This window comes from Artemia sp. Qi Xiang Cuo, chromosome 6 (genome assembly GCF_049724085.1).
Source record: "Artemia sp. Qi Xiang Cuo chromosome 6, ASM4972408v1, whole genome shotgun sequence".
Classification (NCBI taxonomy): domain Eukaryota; kingdom Metazoa; phylum Arthropoda; class Branchiopoda; order Anostraca; family Artemiidae; genus Artemia; species Artemia sp. Qi Xiang Cuo.
The window spans coordinates 14200616-14222810 of record NC_142799.1 but is presented as its reverse complement, the minus strand read 5'-3'; the positions used below and the strand labels follow the sequence as shown (position 1 = coordinate 14222810).

The 22195-nt window shown below is 35.9% G+C and overlaps 1 protein-coding gene across 2 annotated transcripts in view; it reads right to left on the bottom strand.

Annotated features, from left to right (window-relative positions):
• Nucleotides 1-22195, bottom strand: part of LOC148950893 (uncharacterized) — a 150618-nt gene that overhangs the window by 26722 nt on the left and 101701 nt on the right. The window contains exons 11-12 of one of the 2 annotated variants that reach the window (XM_089090500.1): nucleotides 19948-20238; nucleotides 3666-6036 (exon numbers count right to left, since the gene is read on the bottom strand). In XM_089090500.1, coding sequence (XP_088946626.1) covers nucleotides 5105-6036; nucleotides 19948-20238 — 1223 coding nt within the window. In that variant the 3' untranslated portion in view covers nucleotides 3666-5104. Of the gene's footprint in view, nucleotides 1-3665; nucleotides 6037-19947; nucleotides 20239-22195 lie in introns of those variants that run through there. The other variant, XM_089090499.1, reaches the window with a different exon arrangement.

Here is a 22195-nt window from a genome sequence, read left to right as displayed (position 1 = left end):
GTGCTATCGGAGTACCTATAAAGTGTAAGTTCACAGTTTAAGGTATAATTTTAGACTTGACGCGATCAATCTTCATTACCGCTATCAGGACGGCCAGAAAGCTTTTTATGGCCACAAAGAAAATTTTTATTGCTACAAGAGATGGGATCATTCGAAGGAATTTAGAATTTTGTTTAACTGATTTCAGGTAGAGACATGGACACAGATTGTATCCTAGCCAAGGTATATTTGGTGTAGGAAAAGCAAGGAGTAAGTTAAACATTGATGTAGTTTTGTAAGTATAACAATCTACTTAATATTCACACAGTATTTGGTAATAAAATGGCCCACAAGTTCAACATTTCATTCACATGATAGTTAGACAGCTAACATTATTGGTTATATCATAAGAAACCAAAGACTGGCAGGATCGATACAAGATATTAGGGTATATAGGAGTGTTTTAATTGATATTTAAAGTAAATACCATCAATCTTCTAGCAAGTGACTAAGTAGCGAGTTCAAGGAACAGCTGAATACTAAACCGGAGTGTCTAAATTTGACAATGTACAAAATGGATCGAACAATTTTAGGAAAATAGTTTGTGATGTCGTTGATGGTGTTTTAGGTACAAATTTTGGAAATACAAAAAGGAATATTAGTGAATGTTTTCTTGTGTTTAACAAAGCGGAAGAGGGGTTTGTACAAGAGTCATTTGAGTGGTAGATCACACGAAAGCAATATTAATATAAAAAAAGTGAAGAAAGCATTAAAATATGATTTAAGCAGGGGTGAAGTAGCGGTCATAGATAAAACTGCTGAAGATCTGGAAGATGCAGGTAGCCAGTATAATGGCAGAATATTGTACTGGCATGTTAAAAAGTTGAGAGGGAATAGTCAACCTGGACATGTCCCAGTTAAAAATAAGAACAGAACCACAATTAATGATTAGGAGGGCTTTAAATAGAGATGGGCAGAACTTTTTGACAATGTGCTAAACTGTGATAGAGTTATAGTAAAAGATGTAGAAAAATTACGGAATACATATTATGAATGTAATTTTTGAAAAAAGCTAACTACCTAGCAACTTTAGGAAAACTTTAAGGAAACCTCTCTGTAAGAAAAGTGTTAAGAGTGAGTGAGGCATTTGCTAGGTTTTTGTTGGAATCAAATTACTTAGCATGATGATATTTCCTAGACTAAAAATAATTTATATAGAGATTTTAAGAGAAAAGCAATGCGGTTTCAGGAAGGGGAGTGCGGAGAGGATGCGTGAACCAGATTATCAACCCCATTCCCTTATATTAATAATTGAGAAGTTTCTAAGTCATCAAACTCCTTCAGTCCTCAGTTTTATAGATTATGAGGAAGTGTATGATTCAGCTCCGCTTTAAGTGCCTCCGCCGCATCGGCGGGATCACTTACCTTGATAGAATCTCAAATGTCGAACTTCTCGAGCGCCTTAAAGTACAACAAACAATTCTCATGAAGATCCAGCTCCAGCAACGCTGGCTCGGTCACGTAGAACGGATGAGTCGGTCCCGTCTCCCAAAAATCACCTTCGAAGGCCAAATTCACGGTTCTCGTCCTCGTGGTCGTCCCCCAAAGAGGTGGAAGGAAAACTTTGCGCCTCATCGCCTTTCAGACCTTCTTCGCCCAGCAGAAGGCCGTGAAGCATACAAAAGGCACATCCACGCCGTTACGAAGAAAGAGGCCCCAAGACGACCTCCAAGGACGGATGGGACTTAAGTCAAGTCAAGTATGATTCAGCTAATAAAGGAGCTTTAGCAATGATCCTGTTCTTGTGTGGCATACCAGATAAATACATAAAAGTGATTGGTTCCATTTGCGACAGCAACATTGCTGCAGTTAAGGTGGGAAGTGACACTAGCAGCTGATTTCGTATTAAATCAGAAGTTAAGCAGAGCTGCGTTCTATCCCAATTCATATTGATCATTTTGATAGACTTTATCCTAAGGAGCACATCAAAGGTAATGAGTAAAAGAAGATTCAACTGGGGAAGTAAAACTCCCCTAGACTTAGATTATGCGGACGATTTTAACATCGTAGAAGAAAATATTTGCAAAATGAATAAATTTTTGGAGGTCTTGAGAATTCAGGAATCAAGCATATGTTTCAATATTGAGATTAAGATGACACTAAGACTGGGAATACTTGAAGGTGAAGAAGTGTTGTTGGGTAACAAGAAGATCGATCAAGCATACAGCTTCACTTACTTAGGAAGTATCATTTGTAAAAATGCTGGGTTCAGTGAAGATGCTAAAAGTAGAATGGATTAGGCTCAAAGTGTTTTTTCACAGTTAAAAGAAGTTACAAGACTGAAGTAGGATAACCATCATTAGAATACTGGAAGCTACAGAGGCGACAGTGACCAAGTATGGTTCTAAAGCGTGGGCCCTCAAAAAGGCGGAAGAGGATTTGATAGGTATTTTCCAGAGAAATTGTTTACGGATTGTTTTGGGGACCCGACCGAGTGACTGTATCTCAAACAGTAAGGTGTAAAAAAATTTTTGTTCAAACCCGCTTTCTAGGGCTTTAATGAGAGAAAGGTTGAGATGAGTAGGACATATTGTCCGGAAGAGGATGACAGATTGCCAAAGGTCGTCCTTTTTGGACAACCGTCTAGGGGCAAAAAAAAGTAGGTCGTCCCGGAATGGAGTGGGGTGATGTCGTAGAGAAATATTTAAGGGAAATGGAAATTTCTTTGGAGGGTGTAAAGAGGCATTTAATTACTTTGGATGGAGGACGAGCGTACGTAGCTGCGTTGGCCTCAGGCGGCTTAGTGCTGCAGTGAGTTGTAGCAGTAGCATTCTGAGCCTAACAGTTAAGAGCAACCCAAAAGTATATGGAATTCTTTGGATGCTTAAAATGAAAGCCTTTTTTTTCAAAGGCCGTACATGTACAGTTGTATTAATCCTTAATATAAATTGCATATTAAACGAACCCCAAGCACTTTGCTCTCCTTTGGCTACAGTTGTAATTTGATTGTAGCAATGTCGAACTGGTTCATATTCCCTCTGCCCATTTTCAGTATGTTATTCTTTTGCAGTCTGCACTCTATTTAATTTTTCAACGTAAGGCGAGATGGTGCTATCGTCGATGAGATTCAGCTTAACTATCATCTGAGTAATATTTAAAAAAATTCTTTGAAAATTATAAACATTGACAATAATAGAAAAATAGGAGATAAAAGGAAATTTTTATTTGTGCTTGCGACGCAAACTACAGCAATATGCTCACAACAGACTCACTATTTCCCAAGGAAGTAAGTCTTTGAAGTTGGCATTGCCTTTTTTAGATTGGAAAATTCTCTAAATGATGGGAAAATCTGTGAAAATTGAAAAAAAATTCTATTTCTTAAGCAAATTTAAAACCTTCTGTAAGACAAAGTCAAAATGACTTCATAATTGTGGCTCAATAAATGGATAGTTCTTAAATTAATGAATTAAATTACGCAAACGTATTGTAATTTCGAAGCAAGTGACATTTCTAATCTCGTCGTAAAATCGCACTTTTCAAGGACAACACAAACATGGTATAATGATTTATCTTTACCTAAATGTTGACCTGTATTACCCGAATGTTGAAAAAAACAACAAATCTAAAGTTAAGGGAACATAGTGTGAATTAATCAAATAAATTTTGCTGAAACTTAAGATGCCAACAGTGTCTTAATTCTCTGTATTTCTAAATTAAAGTTTAATGCTAAAAACATGGTTTAAAGTCGACCATAAAATCTTTAAAGTAGAGCACTAATATTTTACATGTCAAAACACAAAACAGAGGGAAAAAGAAGCAGACCACTAAAAATACAGCTTGTAAGGGCTTGCTACCAAAACCATGAGACCAAAAAAGCATAAACATGAAAACAATAGATTTGAATAAATGTAACAAAGTCTACTTTGAAATTATCTTATCCCATCAGTTAAGAGCAAACAAATAGGAGGGAAAGAGGGATATGAAACCACGTACAGAATAATCGATCGAACTATACGGATATTACACTCTTCATTTGGAATAATACAACTACACAGGTAGGAAACAAGACGAATGTTAACCTGTTATATCGATCTAGAAACGATACGTTTCATTTTAGGTAGTTATCTGTTAACTTAATTTTACTGAATGTCAAATTAGGTTGTCAATATTTATGTACATTAAAGAAAAACAAACAAAAAATATTTTTTTTCAAACACAATTAATTGTTACTTTCCAAATATGAATATTTGGAAAAAATAAAAAACTAAGATGTATTTTATTAATTTTTTTTTAAACTAATATCACAAACAATTCCTAGCTATAGCCCATTTGCGTTAAAACAAATTTACGATGCAATAGGAAAAAAATAGTCGATAAGCTCAATTTTATCACGAGGAAAATATTCTTTATGGCTTCTTCATTAGCTTCAGGCTAATAATTTTATTATAACATTCCAATATTTTTTTCAAAGTAAAAAGAACATACACAAAAAATATATTTTTCGTTCACTTTTTTCAAACTAACACAACAATCAATTTCTACCTAGAAAACACACGAGAAGAGTTAAAGTGACCTTGATCATCCTCAGCTGACAGAAACTCCTCATGACACATATCACATATAAACAGTTTCAGGCTTTTGTCAACTTTCATATTTCCGTCAGCTTCAATAGAGTTTTTTTTTTTAGAGATAGAGATCTGGTTTTTTTTTTTCACAAGCACGAGAGCTAATATGAACATTAATTTTTCAAACAAAGTCACAAGTCTTATCACACAGCTTACATTTAACTGAATTGCGATTGGGATGCACCATCTGTGTATGTTCTACCAAGTTCTTTTTATAGTTGAAGCTCTTGCTGCACAACTCGCAACAGGAAGAGTTAGAATTTGTGTGTAAAGTCAAATGTAGGTCACGATAAGCTGCAGTAGTGAATACTTCACTTACAGGTATGCTTCTTTTCTCTGAGTATTTTAGCTCTTTATTTTCTTACAAGAGCCCTCTTGTGGTTTCGTAAATATGTTCTTGAGCCGAAACATATATCAGATTTTACACACTTATATGGTTTGGCACCAGTGTGAGTATTTACATGATCGTCCAGCCTCTTTGTCATGTGATTCTTTAATACTCAGCAGTGAGTATTTACATGATCGCCCAGCCTCTTTTTCATGTGATTCTTTAAACTCAACATCTTCGAAAAAGTTTTGTTGCAAATGTTGCAAACAAACGGTTTTTCTCCGGTATGGCTCCTAGTATGCTCAGTCAGCCTTTCGCTTGTGAAGAACTTCCTTTGACATAATTTGCATTCATATGTGGCTCCGAAATGCTTTTTTACATGGCTGGCATATCCTTGCCTTGATTCAAATTTTTTATAACAGATTTCACACTCAAACGGTGTTTCTGGGATCTCCCCACTCTCTTTTCTAAGGTGCATATTTAAATGATAGTAAAGACCACTTATATCTCGAAATTGCAGTCCACATCGGTCACACAATAAACTCTTTCCTTCAGTATGTGTTTGTACATGACGATCAAGACTCCTTCTTTCAAAACTTAACCCGCATATGTGGCACAAGCGTCGTTTACGTTTAGCGTGTCTGCGCCTATGTTTTACAAATGATCTACGATGAGTAAAAGTCTTTTTGCAGGTGGCACATTCAAAACAATCTTTTGTCTTATCTTTAGGGTCGGAATGACAATCAAGATGAGGCTTGTTCTTCAACTTTGAACAGTAAAACTGACATTGTTGAAACTCTATTCTATCATGAACTTTGATATGTTTTAGCAATAAACGGCGAAGAGAAAAATACTCATTGCAAATTCTGCAAATGTAAGGGTTTTCCAAAGACTGCATATTTAGTATTTTGTCAAACAATTTATTTTCAGTTGAGGATTCTAAATTGACCTCTACAGATTTAATTGGTGCATTACCACCACCAAACTTTTTCCTAATATCCTGACAAATAAGACCCTTAGAAATTTCTATCCCTGACGGTGTTTTGCTGTCAGATTCTTCAGAGGACATTACTTCATATTCTTCTCCACTGTATTTTTCTGTTTCTAAAAAAAAAAAAAAAAAAAAAAAAAAAAAAAAAAAAAAAATCTGTGATCAATCCGAATTACAATGACAAATCAAATATTAGAATAATTATTGAAGTCTTTTTAAAAAAATATGCACACCTGATTTAGTGATGAAATGATTGGTGTAATTAATGAATTACATCTACTGAGTTTTGTTTAAGATTCTGAATTAATAAATGTTTTTTTAAGCAAACTGTCATCAAGAATTTGGGGCTTCGAATATTTTTGTACAAGCATAGCTGGAAAGTTAACTGACTTTTAAGGGCAAATATCAAAAGAGTGTATTTATGGTGATTCCAAATATATAAAATTCATTAAGTATAATGTTACCCATCAAAAGCTACACGCCAGGGAAAATTTGTCCTATTTTCTAAAAAGGGGAAAACACCCCCGAAGGGTCCAGGAATCTTAAAGAAAATCACACCATTAGTTTCATCGTATGAGATAATTCTGCTCTGGAGGTTTCAATCTCGGCTCCTATCTCGAAAGTTCTAGCGGCCTTTTTAATTGAGCAAAAAATTGGAGGGCAACTAGCCCACCTTCCACCCCCCGTTTTTTCCCAAGTCATCCAATCAAAACTTTGAGACAGTTATTTTACTCCGTGTAGTTGAAAAATCCAATTGTTATGCCTCTGGGGACAGGGCTGTAAGTGAAAAAATTCGCTGATTGTTTACCATAAGTATTTTTTATCATTTAGTATATATATATATATATATATATATATATATATATATATATATATATATATATATATATATATATATATATAAATGTTGAACTTATACATATATATATACATATATATATATATATATATATATATATATATGTATATATATACATACATATACATATACATATATATATATATATATATATATATATATATATATATATATATATATATATATATATATATATATACATATACATATATATATATATATATATATATATATATATATATATATATATATATATATATATATATATATATATATATATATATATATACATATTAAACGAAAAAAAATACTTATGGTAAACAATCAGCGAATTTTTTCACTTACAGCCCTGTCCCCAGAGGCATTACAATGCCTCTTATATATATATATATAATATGTATGTATATATCGTGGGAAGAAGTTTTCCACAGGAGAAATTCTACATGGGAGAATTTCCCATTGGGGGGGGGGGGATTTCCAGGAACTTCTGGGGAAAATATTCCACAGAAGAAGGAATTTCCTGCCATAATTCGAAAAACGACCGGAAATTAACTAAAAAACAAGTGTTTTTTCAAATAAAAGTAGAATAAGGAGAATTTTCAAGGTAGAATTCCTTACTGGAAATTTTTGGGGGTAATTTTACCGAGGATAAAATTATACAGGGGGAGGGGTTGTGTTACATGGAAGGAGATTTGATTTCTACAAAGGAATTTTTCTTGTTGTGAATTTTACATAGAGGGTGAAATTGATTTCCCAGCATTACCTGAAAACAATCCGAAATAAAAAAAAAGTTAACTGAAAGTTAGGAATGACATGAAACCTGAAAAGGAGCAAAAATTATTCGTGAAACACCAGGAGCTGCCCCCTCCTCAATAACTTGCACTTTACACTAAATTCTGATTTTTCGTCCCAATTCTATCAGAACCACTGGTGAAATACAAAGGCTGTTTGGCTAGAAATATGAAGCTTTTTTAAAGTACTAATACTTTAGCTTGAAGAGCAAAGTATTCGGAAGGGAGAAGGGTTTTAGCGTGAATGGCTCCTCTGACATACAGAATAACTTCTTTTCGTTTTAGGCTTTAATGTTACTCCTTACTTTCAGTTTGAAACAACTTCTTTTTACATGTTTATCACAGTACAAAGAAGAAACGTGTCAAATCAAGAAGATTGACGGTAAAAATAAAAAAAAATATTAAAGATCTTTCCAAATAATTTTAGATTTGGTAATAAACAAAACAACCAAGTTTTTTTCAACTGACAGTGAAGAACGACATTAAAACGAACTTTGATTATTCTACATAAGAGGGGGCTGCCCTTTCCTCAGCCCTCACTCGCAAACTGAAGTTTTCTAGTGCTTTAAGTGGTAAAACGTGCTAGTGCTAAAAGACTTTTCATTCTAATTAAGCGTGCCTTGTGTTTCAGGAGTCGTTCCTGAAGGGTTTGAACAAAAATCAAACTTTGGCACAAAAAGTGACGGTTGAGGAAGGGGCAACCCTCATTGGGATAATTTCTGTTTGTTTTACGTGTTGATGTCCTAACTTTTAGTTGAAAAAATGCAAAAACTCATCCCTTCTCAATCCCCCATCCCTTAGATTTATGGTTAGGTAATGACCAATCCCATCTTATCTAACAATGACATTGATGAATAACTAAGAGTATTTAGTCAGAACTTTAAATGAAAGATGAGGGATTAAATCATAAAGGGCATGTGATGGATGATGTTCAGCTCATTAAAAGACGCTTTGTGCATCTTACCACTATTGCTACTATTACAACTGTTACACCTACTACTTCTACTGAGGTTAAGGGTATTAGGGTAAAACTTTAAAGGAACATTTAGGGGGTGTTGAAGTATGTCACGGATATAGTATATAAGAAGATAATATATAGCAGAGTGTGTGTCTGTAGCTTGCCAAAGGGACGTATGAGCAATTTCCCAGGAACAGTGTAGAGTATTAAGTTGAAACTTTCAGGGCGTGTTGAGAGGGATGTCAAACTACCCAAAAGATGCTCTATGCATGCTGCTGCTAATTCTACTACTACTGCTACTTCTGCTACTATGACTATTACGACTACTACAACTGAGGTTAACGGTAGGAAGTTGAAATTTCCAGGGAATGTTTACGGGGATGTTGAACTTAATAAGAACACTGTACGAACAGATTATCAAAAGGACGTATCAGCAGTATCCCAGGAAAAGTATAGGGTATTAAGTTGAAACTTTCGGAAAATGTTAAGAAGGATGTTGAACTACACAAAATACAAAATGTGTATACTGCTACAACTACTAGCATTAATATTACTAGTGCTACTGCAACTGCCACAGCTACTATGACTGCTACTGTGAAACTACTACTGAGACGGCTACTTCTAGTACTACTGAAGCTAAAGGTATTAGAGTGAAACGTTTAGGGAATGTCGAAGAGGATAGTGAAATAAACTGAAACACGCTATTTCGAGGCAGGTTATTAAAAGGTCGTAACAGTTATATCCCAGGAACAGCTTAGAGTGTCAAGTTGAAACCTTCAGTGCTTGTGAAGAAGGTGTTGAGCCAACCAAAAATTATTATGTCTATACTATTACTACGACTTCTACTCCTTATACTAATACTACCATTAAGGCTAAGGATATTAAGTACACATTTTTAGAAAATATTGGGGGGTATTTTAAGTTATACTGAAACACTGTTGTATGTAAGCACGTTGTTAAATGGTCATATAAGCAGTACATCAAGAATAGCTTAGAGTATCAGGTTGAAGCTTTTAGAGCATAATGAGGGTTATGTTGAGCTAATAAAAATGCACTATATGTATGCTACTACGACTAGTAGTTGCAGTACAACTACTGTAGGGATGTTCGGTTAAATCAAAATACATTATTGTGTTTTGTAAATTATAATTCTACAACGCCATCCATATTCCAAACTTCTAAAGATGCCTTGGCAGTGAGAGAGCAATTAAGGTGCATCTGCACTGCTCTATAGGTGTCCTAGGGAACAAGCAGAAGAGGGGAGAAACTCACCTTAAGGGTCGTATGTACCAACAGGTATTTAATTACCCTCAAACTACAGGGAATAGGTGAGTGAGTCCCTACATTTCCCTAGGTTTCTGGACAAACTTGATCCACCGCTTACCTGTGTGCTTACTGACGAATTGGCGTGCTATATGGACTATGATTATTGATTTCGCATGGCATTAACTTTTCGGAGAAGATGTTATAGTATATACATGGATAGTTCTATTCATGTCTATCCAGTGCTTAACTTTTTGCACCAGTCAATTGCCAAGAATAAAGACACTGTGATAAAGGTTTTTGCTTAATATTTTGCAAATGATGCAATTAAGCAGGCAATTGATATCTGTAAAGTTGCACTAAAGGTTGACATACAAAGACAAGAGAAAAGGATCATATCTAGCGTCATCGTTTTGTTGGACATTTTCAGCTGCTATGCGGCCTCAAAGAAAAGGAAGATTTACCACAGTTTGCAATGTTTGAAGCATCGGAAGTTCTACAGTAGTGGCCTAGCGCCTCAACGAATGCGTCCGGATGCCTAATTTCTAAGTCCAAAAACAGAAAACATGTTTGCAGAGTTCAAGCCCAGCTATCTGGCCGTTGACGCCATCTCGCCAATCCCCCTCTGGCCCTGTGGTGCTTTCAAATATTTCTGACGATGTTAATATGCAAAACCTACAAATTAGCGTGATTTTGTGAAGAAGGCTGTGCTGACAAGATTACACTGGGCTGTAATGACCAGGTAGTCAATATGGTTGATGAAGATTCTGCAGTGGCAGCAGTGGCTGCATTACCTAATGGCATGACAATTCGGGCTAAGATTATAAGAATCGAGTATGCAGGTATTATTAAAACGGAGACTGATTTTGATGCTTCCCAAATCTCAGTGCTCGTCGAAAATGTATTTTCTGAGACACTCTTCAGAGATTCGAGAGTTGTACAGCTGAAATTTAAAACAAATGGTGACCTTGATCATGTATTGAAGTTTGGAGTGAAGATAGAATATTGTTTATGTCATGTCACTCGACCGATCGAAAAACCGAAGCACTATCTCAACTTCCAAGGATTCGGACATTTCACTCGGGAGTGTTCAAACCCGACCAAGTGTGGTAGATGTGTGGGTGATCATAGTAATAAGGATCATGCGTTCCAAGCAGACATAAAATGTGCAAACTGTGGAAAAGCCTACAGAAGTAACAGTTTGATTTTTGTAGAAATGAAAAAGCACTTTCCCACTCAAGCCCAGAGAATCAATGCTACAGCCCTTGGGCGTTAAAACATATGTCAGTATTTTATCAGAAAATAAATGGTGCCCGTGAAGAACTAAAAATTATTGAAATATTGCGTGTCTTTTTTAACACTTTTTAAGTAAAAGTAATGTGTCACTGTTAGAGCGTTTGCCTGATTCTCAGTTTTTTCTCAGACAAGCAAGACTAGTAGACTTGCAGACCTTCGGGTGGTTTATTTATTGCTATAAATAAAAAGTTTGCCGCTTCTTTGTTAGATTCGAGTGACATTTATATTCCTGCTGAGCTAGGATGTTTTGTATTGTTGTGTATTTATATGCTGAGTAATTACTATACAAAGCTTCTACGGCAAAACTTTCTATAAAAACGTTATATGCCCCAAGGGCATAACACGACCCTTGTCCTAAGGTATATGGGGGGAGGGTTGTCATCTTCAAAGAAGTAACTACCAGACCTTTCAACTACGTCGAACACAATGGCCATATCAAAATGCTGATTGGACCTGTTTGGGGAAATGTGGGGGGGGGGCCGATTCTCTCTCTGATTACTTTCGATTATTAAAAAGGGCAACAACCCTCTCGATTTCCAGTCGAAAGAACCCTTTTTAAAGTTTTTAAGACAACATTTTCTATGTGACATTATATGCCCCCAGGGCATAACTTACAACCTTAGCCCTGAGGGCTTGGGTGGTTGTTATACTCAAAAACATTATTTCCGGACGCTTCAACTACGTTCAACAAAATTGCCATATCAAAATGCTGATCGGAAGTGTTTGGGGAAATGATGGGTATAGGAGGTGGGATTCGCCCTCCGATCGCTTTTGACTATTAATAAGGGCACTAGCCCTCTCAATTCCCAATTGAATGAGTCCTTTTTGAAGCATCTACGACAACACTGGCAAAGACCTAATTTCCGGAACTTTCAACTATATTGAACAAAATGTCTATCTCAAAATTTTGATTGAATGTGTTTGGGAGCATGGTGGATGTGAGAGGGGTGATAGGTTCCCCTCCAATCACTTTCAACTATTAAAAAGGCCACTAGCCCTATGAATTTCCAATCGAATGAGCCCTTTTTGAAGTTTATACGAAAAAACTTTTTACAAGAACCTTATATGCTCCCAGAGCATAACTTACAACCCTTAACCTGAGGGCTGTGGGAGGGGGGGGTGTCATCCTCAAAGACCTAATTTCCAGAAATTGCAACTACGTTGAACAAAATAGCAATCTGAAAATTTTGATTGTATGTGTTTGGGATAATAATGGGCGTAAGGGGCGGGGGGTTAGTTGCCCTCCAATCACTATCGATTATTAAAAAGAGCACTAGCTCTTTAAATTTTCAATCGAATGAGCCCTTTTTCAAGTTCCTACACACAGCTTTCAATAAAAACCTTATATGCCCCCAGGGCATAACTTATAACACTTGCCCTAAAGATTGTGTGAGGAGTGTCCTGCTCTAAGATATAATTCACAGAACTTTCAACTGCGCTGAACAAAATTACTATATTAAAACCTTTCGACGATGTTGAAAAACGTCTATCTCAAAATTTTGAATGGATGTGTTTGGGGAAAAGGTCGGCGCGAGAGGGGAGTTAGTTGCCCTCCAATAACTTGCGACTGCTAAAAAACGCGCTAGCCCTTTGAATTTCCCACCGGATGAGCCTTTTTTGAAGTTTCTACGATAGAGCTTTCTATATGACATCCTATCAAGTGACCATCTACACCTCCAGTTAAACATTTACATGCCTCTTTCACAAAATAAAACACGACCCTGTTGGTTTACAAAACTATCATGGGATCACATAGATATATCGTCCTTTCAGTACACGCTTGATTCTTTGCTGATGAAAATCAAAATCCCTTTCCACCTTCGGTCTACTTCACTGAAAGAGAACCCGCTAGACCTTGATTGCTTTCTAGCTCAGTTGACACATGCTCTTAAGGTCGTTTCTTCTGTATCTGCACCTTCGACAAGGGTCAAAACAGGGAGACAGAAACAGGGTTGGAAAGAAGATGATGAATTTCAATATACCTAGCACCGTCATATATTTTGGTTTTGGCCGACTGTGATCGTCCTCGCTAGGGCGTTATTATTTTCAATTGTTAAGTCAACCAAACGTGAGTTCTAATAAGCTCTCCACCGTTGGAAATATAAACAAATTTCAAACGGCAACACGTAAGTTAAAAAAATAATCCCCAGCAGCTTTGGAGGAGAGTTTCAAAGCTGACATCAAGTTCCTCCTCGCAATCTGACCCTATCGATGTCGCTTTGTGGGAAAGACATTTTTCTTTGCTTTTCTCCGATGATCCTCCTCCGTTTGAAGCTACCTATAAAATGCTCTCCTCCATCATATGTCAAAACTGGACCCCCGGAAGAACTTTGTCATTGTTATACCTTCAGCTGTTCAGATCTAAATTCGTCGAATGAACCTTGTAGATTCCTTAGGATACGGTGGGGTGCCCATTGAGCACCTCCTATATGCTAACCTACTTTTTCCACAGAATGTGTCACTATTATTTCAGGCTTGTATTTCTCAGCAATATATTCCAGCTACAGTTTCGGAAAGTCTTGTTACCTGTGTTTTAGAGATGGACAAAAACCCAAAGGTTGCTGAATAGTCACATTTTTTTTGGCCTCCACAATCGGCAAGCTTTTTGAAAAGCTGATCTTTCAAGAAATACGCACAAAGTGCGACAATGGGGACAACTAGTTTAGATTTCACGAAGCCTTTTTTGAAGTTTCTACGACAACGCCTTCTACAAAAACCTTATATGCCCCCAGGGCATAACTTAAAACCCTTGCCTTGAGGGTTGTGGGGGAGTCTCAACTTCAAAAACATCTTTTCTATCTGGAAATCAACTACGCTGAACAAAATGGCTATCTAAAAATTTTGATTGGATGTTTGGGGGAATGATGGGCGTGAGGGGGGCTAGTTGCCCTCGAATCACTTTCAACCATTAAAAAGGGCACTAGCCCTTTGAAATTCTAATCGAATGAGTTTTTTTTCGAAGTTTCTACGACAACGCCTTCTTTAAAAACATATATGCTCCCAGGGCATAACTTAAAACCCTTGCCCTGAGTGTTTTGGGGGAGTCTCCTCCTCAAAAACATATTTTTTTATCTGGAAATCAACTACGCTGAACAAAATGGCTATCTCAAAATTTTGATTGGATGCTTTTGGGGAAATGATGGGCGTGGGGGGGGGGGGGGGCTAGTTGCCCTCCAATCACTTTCGACTATTAAAAAGGGCACTAGCCCTTTGAATTTCCAATCGAATGGGCCTGTTTTGAAGTTTCTACGACAACGCCTTCTACAAAAACCTTATATGCCCCCAGGGCACAACTTAAAACCCTTGCCCTGAGGGTTGTGGGGGAGTGTCCTCCTCAGAAATATATTCTCTATCTGGAAATCAACTACGCTGAACAAAATGGCTATCTAAAAATTTTGATTGGATGTGTTTAGGGGAATGATGGGCGTGGGGGGGGGGCTAGTTGCCCTCCAATCATTTTCGACTATTAAAAAGGCACTAGAACTCTCGATTTCCAATCGAATGAGCCCCCTTTGAAGTTTCTACGACGACCGCTTCCGTATGAAGTGCCTCTGGGAAAAAACAAATAAATAATAATAATAAAACATTGGAGGCGTATGGCTAGGGGATAGACAGGGTTGGCTGTGTAAAACCTTTACATTGGAGCACCGTTTTCACAAATCTCACTACATTTATACACAAATAGCAGCGCAACCAGAAGATCCAGGATCAAATATGCCCTATTTTCTTCATAAGAAAACCTTATATGGCACTGTAATTTTTTTGCCTTAGGAATATTTTTAACTAAAATCGCTACTCCAAATTTGATCTGGTCCATTTTAGGAAAAAAGGTGAAGGGGGGGGGGGTGCCCTCTCAAAACTTTTGACTCTTAAAAGGGTACGTGATAGCTAGTCGAATGAGCTGTTTTTAGAAAATGAGGAATTCTTAGAAGAAGGCCCAATAAAACATTAAAGCCTAAGGGTCTTTATGACCATTGGTTTTCTATGGTCTAAAACTTAGTAACAGAAAAAAATAAATTAAAAAAAAATAAAATAGCTTTACACAAGAGATAACCATTAACAAGCAGTATATAGAGCTATCCTCTCATTTGCGCTACAAATGTGAGGATATTAGGGGGTCGGGTTTAATGTTAAGGTGTGGGCGGACGGGGTTGGCTGTGCAAAACCTTCCAGTTGGTGGCCCTGTTTTTACTGATCTTAATACAAAACTAAAAACAATGCAACATCGAAACCTTTTTGCCTTTATGGCGATAAGGACATCCTTTTATATGGTGGCGAAATCTACAAACGGAAAAAATTCTTTTAGTATCTAGCAAGAATTATATAATCGTTGCAATATATAAACCTATCCTCCTATTTGCGCTGCAAATGGGAGGATATTAGGGGGTGAGGTTTAATGCTAAGGGGTGGGCGAGCGGGGATGGCTGTGCACAACAAAATGAGTTTTTAGAAAAAGACCCAATAAAACATTAAAGCCTTATGGTATTTATGACCTTTGGTTTAAATACCATAAGCGTATCAAAATAGCGTAAGTGTATCCTAGCTATCAAAGAAAGTAAAAAGATTTTTTTTTTGCGAATAGCATCAGGTTTTCTATTTGAGGTCGATTAGATGAGGCATGAAAGTAAATAAAATACTATTATTTGTGACCAGCTTTTTAAAAGGGTCTATGTTGCTAAAAATTGCTGAAAAATTTTCTCCAGCACATAAATAGCAGGCCAAACTGTAAAGTTTTTAAAAAATGAAAAGATTTAACTATTATTTTCTTTTTCCCTGAAAAGGCTATGCCAATATCAAACGAACAGAAATTAATTAAAAAAGATTTTCCACAAAATAAGTTTTTCAAAGAAAAGTAAAGAACTGAATTAAACAAAAAATGAGCAAAAATAAAATCAAATAATCTACCAAGCGTGAAACTACCACAAATCAGCATCTATAAATAAATGAAACCCAAAAAGAGCAGAAATTACAATAAATAACCGAATCAAACTCAAAAGCAGAAATTAACATGAGTAAGGCTCAAAACCCCTATGCCTTCCCAAGGCCAGGATATAATTTGCACTTTACTGAGAAAAATACAAATGAATGTGCATTGTCAGTTTAACATGCACATACTGATGTTTATTAATCAAAATGTTAATATTATTTGATTTATTAAAGTTATAAAAGTGAACAAATTTAAATTTTTTTCAGTAAAGTGCAAATTATGTTGCCTTGGGATTGAGTGTGACTCGGTTATTTATTGTAATTTCTGTTCGTTTTGGGTTTCATTTATTAATCCATGCTGATTTGTGGTAGTTTCACTCTTGGTAGATTATTTGATTTTATTTTTGCTCATTTTTGGCTAAATAGAGTTCTTTACTTTTCTTTGGAAAACTTATTTTGTGGAAAAAGTTTGTTTTAATTAATATTATTAAAAATCGTTGATAAATGATCTCTTAACATATTAATAGTAAGCCAAACTGTAAATTCTTATAACAGAAAAAAAAAACACCAAACAGATTTAATATATTCTTTTCTTTTCGAATGAAAAAGGCTGCATCAATCAAAATGAATTTTAAAAATAATTTTATATCAAATAATTTTACAAGCGTAAAAGTACCACAAATCACCTTCAATAAATAAATGAATCCCCCTCCCCTTTTTAGGTACATCCTCTGCTCAGCACTGATCGAAATTTTGAAACTGTCATTTTGTTCAAAAAAGTCAAAGGTCTAGTATCTATGTCTCCGAGGGTGCAATACCCCCACAGCCCCAAGGACAAGGAACTTAAATTATGCAATTAGTCCTTTTTACACCAATGATTTATCATTAGCATAGGGAGGGGGTGTTTGATACTGGGTGTGTTCTCTAAGGTTAAAGGTATTAAGGTGAAACTTCGGGAATGTTGAGAGGTATGATAAGTTAAACCAAAATATACAACGTGCATCCAGTTTATCAAATAGGTATAGCCACAGTATTTCAAGAGCGGCTGAGACTAAGTTTAAATTTTCGGGGTATATTGGGGAAGATATTGAAAAGTAATCAGAGGGCAACCAGTTCGCTCCTTTTTAGCTACTCTCTTTGAGAAGATTTTGGAATGGCCATCTTGTTCAAAATAGTCAAAAAGTCAAATAACTATGCCTCCGTGGATGAATTAGGTGGTAAATTATATAAGTTGCCCATTGTTTACACATATGGTTGGGTATTGGTAAAAGGGGGCATGTTTGATCCTGAGTCTCCAACAAGCCCAAGGGTCTTAAGGTAAAACTTCTACTAAAACTTTGAGGAGATTGTCAAACGAAATCAGAACACACTATATGCAGACGTGTTGTTATACAGACACAATAGCAATATCTAAGGAACGGGCAAGGATGTTGAAATTTAAAAGCATGTTGAGAAGGATGTTGATAAAGGAACGGAGGAGGGCCAGCCTTCCCTCTCTTGCCCTTTTAGAGGCCCCCTTAACACTGATAGAAATCTTAAAGATATATTCTATTCAAAATAGTCAAAATGTTTAAAAGACATGGCTCTGGGTATGCAATGCTCTCACAGCCCCCACGGCAAGGAATATAAATTATGGCAATTATAAATTTGTTTACATGCAGAATTTATTATTTGGAAAGGGGGGAGGGATGTTTTATCCTGTGTGTCGGAATAGGTTAAGGGTATTGAGACAAATTTTCGAGCAATGTTGAGTGGTATGCTGAGCTATTAGGAACGGGTAAGGGTTTTAACTCAAAACTTTTAGAGCCACTACTGCTACTACTATTGCGGCAGAAAATCCGAATGGTTGGGACTATGATGTGACTTATTCCGACTGCAACACTTTGCAACTATGACTAAATTACTACTACATCTACTGGTGACTATTTTCAGGGACTGTTGAGGGGGCTGTTGAACAAAATCAAAACACAACGTGTTCATGCTGATTTTCAAAAAGGCGTACCAGTGACATCTCAGGAACGGCTGAAGGCAATGAATTTGAAATTTTCGGTGCATGTTGAACAGTGTATGGATAGAAAATGGTCTTAGTTGTCCTTTCTAGACCCCCTTCAATACTGGAAAAAATTATGAAGTAGCCCCTGGTTCAAGTCAGTCAATACGTATTGACCTTGAGAAAAGGTTGTAAATTATGGAACATGCTTGTTGTTTACATACAAGATTTATCATTGGGAAAGAGGGAGAATGTTTGACCCTCAATGTATTGGACAAAAATAATTGTGTTAAGATGAAATTTCAGGAAATACTGCGGGAGGTGTTACATTAATCCAACGGATACTATGTGAATCGCGATTATGAAAAGAGCATATCTTAAATCTTAGGAATGGGTAAGGATATTAACTTTATACTTTCGTGACCACAATTGCAACTACTACTGTGGTTGCAACTGCCACTATTTGCGATTGCGAATATGACTACGTGGAACTACTTCCGATTTCAACCATCCCTGCTGAGTCCAATATTGGATCTAGGCTATCAAAGGGTATATTTCCAATATCTCAGGAGCTGTAACGGTAATGACTTTACACTTTACGGACCACTAATATTAATACTACTGTGGTTGCAACTGTGACTATGACTACTTGGGACCACTTGTAAGTGCAACTACTTATGACTGCGGCTGTGACTATTTGTATCTGTCAATCATATTACTTGAAAATTTGACTATTTGTGACAAAAATACTTGTGATTACGAATACTAAACAATGCAATTACTTATGTTGTGACTACTACTACTCACAATTGCAACTCTGACTACGACTTCTTGCGACTGAGACAATTTGCATCTGCGAGTACTTTAGCCAACGAATACTTTTGAGACTATTCACGATCCCAACAACTTTCAACTGCGACTACTTGCGAATGCAATTTAACTAATACTAGGATAGTATCTATAGCGAAATAGGGCTAGATTGTATCCCAGCCTAAGTAAATTAGGTGTAGGATAAGAAAACAGAGGTAGTTACACTGTTGCAACTCTAAAGGTATAACACATTGTTATGTCAAAATTCAATATTCGGTCATAAAATGGCCAATATGTTAGCAAGGTTTTTGTATGAAGCAAAGACAGCTAACCTTATTGATTACGTTATTATAAACCAATGACTGGCAGGATCGATATAAGATACTAGGGTACATAGAAGTGCTGTTATTCAAGTTAAAAGTAAAGATAACCACCTAGTAGTGTCTAGAAGTAATCTAAAGCTAAAATTAAGGAAAGGTAACAACCTTTCAGAAAGATATGACAGTGATAGACTCCCGGATAAAAATTTGAAAGAGACTTTCCAGGAACAGTTGGATACTAGACTAGAGATCACAAAATTCGACGATAGAGATGAAATAGGAGGTTTTGAATATATTGGGATGGAGAGGAGCATGCCTAGCTCTGTTGGGCTCAGGCAGCTTGGTGTTGCAGTGAGTTCTTAGTAGTAGTAGCATATCAAGGTAGATTTCTTATTTTACTGATTTATGTTCATTTTAATTTCGTGCTCGTGACTATAATTTTCGTCTGTTTTTATTTTTAGTTTCTTTATAAATAATAATGAATTTTTTTTTAGTTTTACATTTTATTACACAAGTTTTGGCTCCTCTAAAGTTTTGAATTTGCTCTTTAAATCTTAATGAAGTACTATTTTGCAACAACAGAAACTGCCATTTCAGGCATTCTTAGTATATTCCAAGCAATTTAGTGCCCGCATACTTCTCTTATACTATTTTCGAAGACAACTTAACTTGATATTTTTGATGCAAGCTATTTTCTATTAATAAGACGTCTTTCTTCTCAAAAAACAGAAAAGAGTAAAATTACGGTTTTGAGGTGTCCGAATCTACCTGCCTAAATATATCAACCAAAATATCTAAAGCAACTTCATACCTTCATCACTGATATCATCCATATCAGAGTCGAAAAAGTCAACATAGCTGACATTTTTCTTCCTTGGTCTGAGACGCAGCTTTTCTTGAATGGTTTTTGTTGTCGATGTTATAACCAGAGATTCCTTTTTAATATGTCCTTGAGATCTTTGCAACACCTTCGCTGCCTGTTGGTTGTCCCAGTTTGGATGATTCGAGACAGAACAAAGCATTTCAGAATCCGAAACTAAGGATACCGGAGATATGTTCACATTCAATGTTTTGACAGATGTAAATATATCAGCTTGCAACTCTGGAATTGTAAAGCATGATAATTATTTAATATTATTTAACCTTTCTTACGACAAAAGGACCGAAATTATATTTTGTATTCAGAAGAGTATGCTGTACCATTTCCTGGGACATTTTTTTTAGCAACAGAAACAACCTTTCACACATTCAATCAGAGGCAGCGCTTCAGTGTTGTTCACTGGAGTTCACAAAGATTAAATCCAATCAATTGCCTGTTTCAATTTATTGAAGCATTGAAACTGTAATTTAATACAATTTTTTTCCTGGACCCACTTCATATGGAAGAGATGGTCGAAGAGATTTTGGAGGGATCATTCAAATGGAAATTAAAAGTTCCTGTGCCCCTTTTAAGAGTCAAATGTGATCGCAGAGCAAACACTTTTCTCTCTTGCTCTTTCTTTCTAAGCGACACCCAAATCTCCACATAGATTGACCAAGGTTTTGAGCATGCCATTTTGTTTAAAGTAGTCAGAAGGTCCAATAAGGTATGCTTCCGGGCACAAGATTCGTACACAAAGGGACACGAATGCCGTAAATAATGAAAAACTAATATACAAATTGAAGAATAATGTTGACAAACTAATCGTAGGTCAAAAGTGATTGGAAGACAAGAACCCTGCCCTTCTCCCCCCCCCTCCACGAATAACTCCCAAATACATCAGGTCACAATTTTGAGACAGCCAGTTTGTTCAAAATAATCAAAAGGTCCCATAAAATGCCTCCTTTATGCCTCCAGGGATGAAGTTACTCACATTTGTAGTCTAGGGTAGAGTGCAACAAATAATACAAAATGGCAATTTTGAAAAATTATTATTTCTAATAGAATGGAAGGGCCTGTATAATATTTCAGAAATAGCCAAGCGTATGGAGCAGAAACTATCAGAGAATATTCAGGTGGATTTTGAACTAAGTCAAGACACTATATGTATCCGAGTTGCCACAAGGGCAAATCTGCCCCCTTCTGGCAACTTTTTGTGTATCTGCAATATCTCGGGAGCAGCAAAGGGTATTAAACTAAAACTTTCAGGGAATATTCCACTAAATCAAAAGAAACCGTGCATATTTAGTTGGCAATATGACGTATCTGCAATATATCAGCAACTGCTAATATTATCAAGCTGAATCTTCAACAAAATATTGACGGAGATAATCAGCAAAATTCAAAGACAATATGCGTATCCAGTTTGTCATAAGGAAGTATAGGTCCCACAGACGGCTAAGGCTAATAAATTAATTTTTTGAGGAATGTCGAGTAGATATTAAATTAAATCAAGAGACAATGTGCATCCAGTTTCGTCCTCTGACGCCCTTTTCTCCCAAATGCATCAGATAAAAATTTTGAGATTGCCATTTTGTTAAAATTAGTTCAAAGACCAGATAACAAAATCTGAAGTGTCGACAAAATTGAACGTTTGATGAACGTTTGATACTGAAAAAAAAAATGATTTTGAAATAAGAATTTTTTTTCAACTTGAAACTTTTTGCAATCAGAGACGAACAAAATTAATTAAAAAAAAAAAAACTTTTCGGAAAAGAAGTTCTTCAAAGAAAAGTAAAGGCTTTATTAAATTTAAGGTCAGCAGACGCAAATACCTATTAAAATTCAAACTAAAAAAGAATAGAAATTATTATTAAAGAATAAATGAAACCAAAAACGAACATAAATCATGTAAACATTCATAGCAAAAAAAAAAAAAAAATACACAACAGGTACTAATCTAACTGAATAAATATAACTTAAAGCGAGTAAGGCGCTAAATTGAATGTACAAATAAAGCTTAAAACGAAAAAAATATTTCGCTATTGAAGTATAAATGAAAACCAAAATGAACAGAAATTAAATAAACAATCAATGTAAATCAAAATACGAAGATACCAATTTAAAAGAATAAATAAGTATTAAAACGAGTGAAACTTAAATTGAATATGCAGATCAAGCTTGAAACGAACAAAAATCC